Genomic DNA, 9,554 nt, shown 5'->3' on the forward strand with positions numbered 1-9,554 from the left:
ACGTCTATATAGGTGCTCCACGCGTAGTATCGGAGATCTTTATTCGAGCTCGAGTGACGCACTTGCATTCTAGGAATTCATATACGCAGACCAGTAGCTTGAAACAAAGAAAGAAGAACAAAGCGCGGAGATCTTAAATGATTTCAATGGAAACCGCCACAGACAGAAATGATGCGAATGTCGTGAATATAGTCGTGGTATTTCTCTCTCTCTCTCTCTCTCTCTCTCTCTCGAGAGAGAGAGAGAGAGAGAGAGAGAGAACAGCGCGAGTTAATGCACGGGATGCCATAAATTGAATTATTCGCCGGTTGACGGGTTATGTGGGTTGCACGGGCGTAGCGATGAACTGAGACCTTACAAGCGCTCCCCGAGCGAAAGGTGAAAATGCGAGAGGCGAAAGGTGAAAGGTAAAGATTGTAAAAATAGTTATATACCGTTCGTCGCAAAAAACAGTCTCGTAGAAATGAGTGAAATGTCATTCTCAACTTCTCGAAACTATGAATTTACGTTAGTCACAAACTTTTACACAAAAAATACAACAAGTTTAACAATAAGTTTCGTCTCCGAACGAGCGGATTTTCTGAAGGGCTGCGCGCGGCAGATTCGAACTTGCCGCGCACAGTGGGAGTGCGTGGGAGGCTCGTGACGACAGCGACGCGTTACGCGATTGGGCGGCGCTCGCGTACCCCCACTCCGGCATGGCTGTGACACGACGAGCCCGTGGCCGTTCCGGTGAACGAGGCTGTTTGGCATTCCATCGTGCCACGAGTAGGGCTCGCGCGTTGAATGAAGCACCCGAGCTGGCAACAGCTCCGGCGTGAGGGATCATCTGGCGTGCTCTAGCGAGGTGGAGCAACTCGCTCGTGACCAACGAGACTCCACCGCGAGTGAGACGCGTCGTCAGCGAGGGACACCGTGGCCCAGCACGATGTCGGCGATCTTCGATATCGAGCTACAGGACGCGGGCCTGCTGCACCGAGACGAATCGGACTACGAGGACGAAATCGACGCGGTAAGTGGTCTCTTCGCCCTCGTTTCACAGCTGTTCACGGTCCCGGGAATCGGAGGACCGCGTGCCCAGATCCTCCCGATTACGATCTCGGCACGTTATCACGAGCGTCCGCGGGACCACGCGAGCGCGCGTGAACGCACTAATAACGCCGCATCTGTTTTGATCTTTTCGCAGGAGGAATACGAAATCGATCAAAGTGTGAGCGAGATCACAGAGTGAGTAGTTAACGCGGTATATTGCGACGCGCGATTGCCACACGGGAAAACTCGTCACGATATGACTGACGAACATTTTATACTTTGCAGTCCATGCGTCAATTTGGACGCTGTGATGACTGTATCGATATACGAGGAGAGTATCAATCAGCGCGAGAAAGTTGGACCAGTAGATTTCGAATTGTGCAAAGTTATCGGAAAAGGCGGATACGGCAAGGTTTTCCAAGTGCGCAAGAAAACTGGAAATGACAGCGGCACGCTCTTTGCTATGAAGGTATTGCATCTGCTTGTGCGTTGAATGTTCTACCAAGTCAGCCACGTGTGCACGTGGTGAAGGCAGGGAAATCTTTATTTTTTCATAAGTGCATAAAACTTGAAAATTGTGAAAAAATTGACTTTCATATCATTCCAGGACCTTTCCAGGACCTTTCCTGTTATCTGCTCACCACTGTCTGCAAATTCAGTTCGCACTGTTATTATTTACATTGATTCAGTTTATATTTTATATGTCACTCGGAATCCAGCAAATAGTGACGAATAGATAACAGGAAAAGGTTAGGTTACATCACCTCAGATTAGGTTACATTGGATTTTAAATACCAAAAGTGATCGACAGGAAAGGTCGTATAATCCTGTATGAAAACTATATTGTGTGCTCGCAAAAGTTCGTATGACGTCAAAACCTTCCTTCCGTTTCTGTTAATTTCTTCCTTCTGGATCTTTCTATTGCTTTCAGATGGCATTGATTTATTAATTCCAAGTTGCCCTGCAACTGAACTTCTTTTAACTGAATTATTGGGACGAATTTTCGTTGAGCGATGCTGTCAATTCACTTTTCTCCAATTCATTGTGACCTTATAAACTTTTGCAAGCATAATTTCACATTGTTAATATGTGATGTTCTGTATTTTACGTTGTTCAATAGAATTTCTAGAAACTTTTAGCTATATTTTAACGATAAAGATATAAAGAGATGCAGAGATGCAACAGCTTGCTAAATATTTATTATATATTTATGAAATTCATAAGAAAAATTAGTATACAATTTGCATACATTTTATTATCAATATAAATTGGAGCTATATTGCGTATCTTGCAGTATTATTTTATTGCCAAATGCTTTTATTCCTTCTTTATTAATCATGGATATTATTTTCTATCTCCTAAAATAGGTATTACGTAAGGCTTCCATTATAAAAAATCAGAAAGATACAGACCACACAAAAACTGAAAGAAATATTTTGGAATCCGTAAAGGTTGGTTTACTTATTTATTAACACTTTCATTTATATAAAATATTCTGTATTCGATTATATTATAAATTACATTCACGTACAATCTATTAAATATTCTACAGAGAAAAAGACATTTATATATCTCCAATATTTTTAATTTGCAATAAGAGTTCTTTTTATTCCATCAATATGCAAAGTATCAATTCATATATTTATGTTTCCATGTGGCAGCATCCTTTTATCGTAGATCTCAAATATGCTTTCCAAACTCATCATAAATTATACCTAATACTGGAATACATGTGTGGCGGCGAGCTGTTTCAACATTTAAATAATGAAGGAATTTTCTTAGAAGACACTGCGCGGTAAGCACAATGTTCTCAATCATATTTCGCGTACGTACATTTCGCATTCTGTTTCACGCTATTTTTTTCACACAGATTTTACTTGTGCGAAATTATATTGGCTTTGGAACATCTCCATTTACAGGGAATTATATACAGGTACCACATGTTCTTAATTTTAAGTCGTATGGTTGCAACGAGAGTGTATTAAAAAACACGTATTATTGAAATTGTATAATCTAATTGATTGACTGTCTTGTACATTGCACATCGGAGATTAATCATTTATTATAAATTTATAATTATTTGTATAAATATTTCAGAGATTTAAAGCCAGAAAACATTTTACTGGATGCGGAAGGGCATATTAAGTTAACTGATTTTGGACTATGTAAAGAACATATACAAGAGGGTGCTCTTACACACACATTCTGTGGCACTATCGAGTACATGTAAGAACTATAAACTATAAATTTGTTAGTCGAAACATTCTTTCGATATTTGTATTAATCATTATTTTATTCCGTACAAAGGGCGCCGGAAATTTTAACGAGAAACGGACATGGCAAAGCAGTAGATTGGTGGAGTTTGGGAAGTTTAATGTATGACATGCTTACGGGATCTGTATGTATTATTATTGTGTGTAGCCTGAAAGAGAGATGTATCATACATCATCTTTATTTGAATCTTTATTATTAAATTTTTAGCCACCGTTCACGTCAGATAACAGAAAGAGAACTATCGATAAGATTCTTCGTGGCAAATTAAATCTTCCACTGTATTTGACTGCTGATGCCAGAGATCTCATTCGAAAATTGCTGAAAGTTAGTATTTGCGAATCGATAAATGTAAACTTTTATATTTCGAAAGATGTTTTGTATGAAATGTAATTCGCTTTATATCTCAGTTTTCAATATAAAATCGTTTTTAAATAAATATTTTTTGGTGTAGAGGCAAGTTTCACAGAGACTAGGAGCCGGCTCGTCGGACGGCGAGCAAGTGAAGGCACACAGATTTTTCAGACATATCAATTGGCATGATGTATTATCCCGAAAATTAGTACCACCTTTTACACCAAAATTAAAGAGCGATGATGACGTGTCCCAGTTTGACAAGAAATTTACCAGTGCAGCACCAATAGATTCGCCGGTGGAGTACACCTTAAGCGAGTCGGCCAATGGAGTGTTCCAGGTATATACAAGTTTGAATTTAAATTTTTTTAAATTTACATCTTACCTTTAGACTGCTTTGTAGACCCATTTGTTTCAAATGATAAACATACTGGCTGTGCTTTATAATGACACACTTTCTCCCTAGGGATTTACATATGAAGCACCAAGCATATTGGATGACGTATTTTCTCCGCAATCGCGATATCTGAGTAGCATGTCGCAGCCACGAATCGTGAACGCTAGGAGTCCTCGTAAAACAACTATACGTGGCTTCTCACCTCGGACACCACATTTTCATCTTCACAATTTACATCTACAAAGGTTAGCGCATGAATATTATAAATTCGTATTTTTAACCGTATCTTTATGGTGTTTTCGCAAGCAGTACGTACCAACGTTATACGCGATTTTTTTCAGTTAAAATAGAAAAATAATTTTTTAGGCATGGCGGAATGAACAACACGGAAGATACGGAAATGGTTGAACTAGAATAACCATTACTGTAGGATCATAATAGGTAGTATTTTTGCCTAACTGCTAGATATCCATGATACTCAGGGAGGGATTTTGTAATTTAGCATAGTTAGGGAATGGATACGGCATCCATCATCACTTCTATTGGATATCTAGTAGTTACGATTAGCTAATTTCTTTTTTATTCTACACGAAAGAAAAACAAATTTATAGGAAATATATCGATCGAGATATATGATGACTTAATGGCAACACGGCAGTCATTCGGTAGCTTTTACGGGAGGGATAGGAAACGAGGGAGGAGTTGCAATTTTGGGAGTAAATGCATTACGATGAAATGATCTGCCAAGAGATATATTGTTTAAATGATTATAATGCAAAGTTATTTCGAGTATTTGTTTAAAAAGTTTATTAAAAGGATACGTATGTCGAATTGCATTATTTGCATTCATAAGTGCATGAGATTACATGTTTTGTATCTCATTGTTTAATGCATTGTTTAATGCGGATCGGTTATTATAGGCATTTTCGTTAATGCTTGCAATCACGTTGTTATCATTCGACATTCGACGCCTGTAATTTGTAATGTGGGGGAAAACTAACATAAGCCTTTTAAAAATTTGGAAATATTCAAGCATGACACTTGAATAACGAAAAGCCACATATAATCCTTAGAAGGTAAAGACTTAATCTTGATATGATATTTTTACAATTGAAGATTTATATATGGTGTGTCCCGCTCTGTAACAGTATAAGTTCACCTTTTACCTGGTTACAATGCGGAAAACGATATATCAGCAGAATGTACTAGTTAATGTGAATTAATTGGGAAATTAATACTGATTAATTTGCATTACTCATAACAGCGCGAATTCGCGAAGAGAAAGTTTTGAGAAATGCTACCGCAACCGCTCCGCCATTCAAAACACGTTTTACACGCAACATTGTCAGTTGGGAGAGAATATTTTTCAGCAGTAATAACGTTCCCATGGCAATAATGTAAGAGATAGTTCGCCTAAGTCGAATAACTGTAAAGATGACGAAGTACATAACGCTAACGATGGAATTGCATTTATACACGATAAAAGTTCCTATGCATTGCAAATTTCATTACGACACCATTTATTCCGCGAAATGAGAGAATATTTTGTTAAATGATCATACGCGTCAGTGCCTTGGAGTGAGAACCGCCACTGTTTCGTGTCTCGAAAAGCAAGAAAGCAAAGGTGTGTTTCAGCCATATGATACACGTACGAATCTCTCTATTGCATCCGTATCTCAAACTAAATCACAAGTTATTCTCGTTGCCAGGCACTGATGCCGGATTCGTTGAATGAACGAGAGAAAACTGTCCACCTAGCTCGGTTTATACTTATACGTGAACGAACGAACGATGAATTTATTTTGAGACGACTGTTTTTTACCTGGTATTTCATACTGTCCTTACCGCTTACTTATAGAATTAGAATGATGAATACAAAATCGAGGTGCTCACCACTATTCGGTTGCATTTTTTATTGTCGAGCAATCGTTGTATCTGACACATCTTGTGAGAGGGGGTATTCTTGTCGCGTGGTATTACGCTGGATCACCGAACGGTCAGAATAAAGTACCAGATGAGAACAGTTACCATGGTGACAATGTTACTGCGAAACACACATGGACTTTCCAATCAGAATGAAGAATAGCGTACTTGTTCCTGCGTTACATATATTATGCACAGTATCATCTTACATTGTGTGTGTGTATGTATGTATATATATATATATATACACACACACGACGTTGATTTTACTTACGGAACGCAGTAAAGGAAATAGACATAATAATACTTAAGCGAGAGCGAGTCGCTCGCGAAAAACTCCAAACTACCCAAGTGTTCAATAGGCCATGCTAGCCGGCAGATATCTTTTAATTATTTATAATAGAGACATATGTGCCATAGTCGACATGTAACATTGCCTGAGGTCTCTTATTCTGACGGTCTCTCCCTCTCTCGAGTCTACTTTTTGTCCGTGTGGGAACATTTTCTCGTAGACAAGTTGCATCTCGACTATGTATGTTTGCGTGAGCAAGCGCAGGTATACTATATATACACGTATACACATTACGAAACGTTACTTGCAATGCTGTATTGTATCACGAGAGAAATCTGCGTATTCTGGAATGACGATGAAGATTTTTTTATTACGGTTCTTTTCCGCGTGTGTCTGAAAACGTATATATTTTCAACGTTAAATCGGGAATGTGCCTATAGAGAGAATTGTCAAGACGCTCTATCGAAAGATTTATATATAAAAATATATATATATATTATATATAAAATATGTGTATATTACACTCGATGATATACTGAGATTTGTCATACGTAACCGTGAAAGATAATACTGATTATCTCCTGAGTTACCCGCCGTCTTGATCGTGACGAATACCAAAACCGCAGTATAGACTAATTACCTAAGATTTGCTTTAAATTAAAGCATCCGACGTAACGAAAAAAACGCTGTTCGACATCACTGCCTCGTACAACGCGCGCGCGTTGTCGCTTCTCCCCAGGATTCCGCGACGAATCTTCTTTTACGGAGTCAGGGCATTTATATGCGAGAGATCGAGAGCGCGTCTGAATGCAGTCAGCTGCGAGGGAATTTTGTCGACAGGTCCTAGCATAGATATATGTTAAATATATCTAAATATACTTAATCTAATATATTTAGTCTAAATATATTTAATATATCTATGTAGCAACTCCATCGACGTGCTCTCGACGGAACATTAGTGCTGATGCGGATTATATATGTTCTTTATTGAATATTTAGAAAAAGGATTAGTCTCGTTTCGATGATCAGCAAATAATTAAGATAAACAAAAACTTTCTGATTATATGCCGCATCGTACGACAGTCTCGTGCTCATTTCTAATACGATATGCGTTAGCTTGTTTCTAATAAGTTAAGTGTTAATCAAATTCTATGTGTACGAGTTTTTTCAATACGTATGCTTGACGGCAGCAGTGTCAGCTCTCATTTTATGCTCGGGTGCCGCCTTTGTGCGTCTTAATGCCGATTAATGACGAATGTTCAGTACAAAATTCAGCAGACGGTACGAACGAGAACGTGACATTGCTGCACGCTGAATCGATCGGACGATTCAACGAGGATTGTGACTCGACGATTAGCTCCATATTATATAATGCACAAACTGAGATATGCATATTTATTTGCAGTACGAATGTATTAGTCGTTCTAAGGGCGGAGAATATCATCGAACTATGTGTAACGAAGTCTAGCCATTAGGCGGAAAAGTGATAAATGATTTGATGCTTCCGATATTAAGATTAAATGTAGACTTCTTAATTAACTTATCGCTGCTATGGTTTGTAATCTTCTATAAATCGTATTTACAAATAAACATAACGATTTGTGACACATTTCGTTGTTATATATTGGAGTGTTTGCTCTTAATTTGGTAATTCATTTCTAAGTTATCTAACGTGGGCGTGAAATTCCGCATATTCTTAAAGAGATCATTCGATATCCATGTTTGTGCATTTCGTGGCATAAATTTAAGTCGTATGCGTGCCATGTCAACTGCCACAGTAAAAAAAAAGAAAATATTGGCAATTTTGAGTATTCCTCATTTATTGTATTCGGTCTCGGGATTCTGGAGATGATCGAATACAACAATAATCAGATACCAAGTATGATTTATTTCGTAATTATTCGTAACTCAAAGTTGGGCAACTTGACGGAATCTTTGTTTGCGTCGCAAATATCTCGAGATAAATGCGTGGGTTCGCTCGCACGGATCTACGTACGCGCGAATAAATGAACCGGCATAAGCAGACAGTAGCTAGCTAGCTATCTCCGTCGCTCCCGGTACGTGCACGGTGTTAGCTTGGTTCCATCGGCTTATCCGCGTGGCAGGTGTACGGGGGCGGCGTGCAGCCGCCTACCACGCGGATCGCGTAATAAGATGTATTGCACGCGCACGCCGTATTTCCAGTCATCGGCGTGACAGCATCGGTCGCCGAGCGATCTCCGTGCTCACGTCCACGCCTTTCCTGGAGAGACCTCGAGAGTCGAGACCAGCCGCCTTGCGACGATTCCGATCGATTATCAACGCGTCCAACGTACGCATCACGAGGCACACATCGCTTGACGTTACCGTTCGGCTCTAATCTTCCTGGCTATTTGGATGGATCATCACGATAATTAGTGGAAGATAATCTGGTGTCTCAAAAGCAACGTGTGTGAAGTTAGCCCCGCACTTTTTGAATTTCATCTTTTTCTTGATTGTGCTGAATTGTGCTACGTTTGTGCCGTATTGTGCCGCAAACCGCAGTTCAATATCTCAAACCGTTTTCGAAAAAAAAATAAAAAACGAAAAATTTGGTAGCCCCGCACTTTTCGAATTTTGAATTTTCATTAATTGTGCTGCATTGTGCTCCGTTTGTGCTGTATTGTACCGCAAACCGCAGGTCAATATCTCAAACGGTTTTCGAAAAAAACAATGAAAAATTTGGTAGCTCCTCACTTTTTCGCGATTAAGCTCAAATTTTTTTTCCAAATTGGCGTTGACTTGTGCCGTGTTGTGCCGTTGGAAAAATTTGAATATTTCATTCCGTTTCGATAAAAAAAATTCATAAAGATAGATTAAAAAAACATAAAATCACATTGCAAGGCAAATATATAATTTCTGCGAGTTGTGCTGAGTTGTACTACTCATTCTCTACGAGAGACATGCATAAAAATCGGAAATTAATTTGAGAGTCGATAATTATTAATGAAAAAGGGGTGGGGGTGAATCAAAAATTTGACATTTTCGAATTTTTTTCAGTTGTACCAGATTGCGATCGACGAGCACAACAACTTTTTCTAATGACACAATTTCGTCAGATTACTGGATTTTGCAAAACAGTCGCTGATAGGAACTTAGGGTTTAGGAATAGAAAAATGCAAAACTCCATACCGTCCAAACCATGGTACATAATCGAATTTAGTAAATTGTGCTGAATTATGCTAGTCAAGAAAAATGAACGACTATCGAAAGTAGTAGGTAAAATGGAAAGAGATTGATAAAAAGAGTCAGCAAAATTCGAAAAGT

At 38.8% G+C, this 9,554-nt stretch overlaps 1 protein-coding gene across 1 annotated transcript; it reads left to right on the forward strand.

The window, feature by feature from the left end:
• The first annotated feature begins 676 nt into the window (after window positions 1–676).
• Window positions 677–9,089, forward strand: LOC105277839 (ribosomal protein S6 kinase beta-1). Its single transcript, XM_011336505.3, has 12 exons — window positions 677–1,012; window positions 1,187–1,227; window positions 1,318–1,501; window positions 2,400–2,483; window positions 2,694–2,827; window positions 2,903–2,965; window positions 3,130–3,258; window positions 3,340–3,430; window positions 3,514–3,630; window positions 3,758–3,997; window positions 4,124–4,299; window positions 4,421–9,089. The coding sequence occupies exons 1-12, from the start codon at window positions 929–931 to the stop codon at window positions 4,470–4,472; spliced, it is 1,395 nt and encodes a 464-aa protein (XP_011334807.1). The 5' UTR covers window positions 677–928; the 3' UTR covers window positions 4,473–9,089.
• Window positions 9,090–9,554: the final 465 nt, after the last annotated feature.

Source organism: Ooceraea biroi, chromosome 1 (genome assembly GCF_003672135.1).
Source record: "Ooceraea biroi isolate clonal line C1 chromosome 1, Obir_v5.4, whole genome shotgun sequence".
Taxonomy (NCBI): Eukaryota; Metazoa; Arthropoda; class Insecta; order Hymenoptera; family Formicidae; genus Ooceraea; species Ooceraea biroi.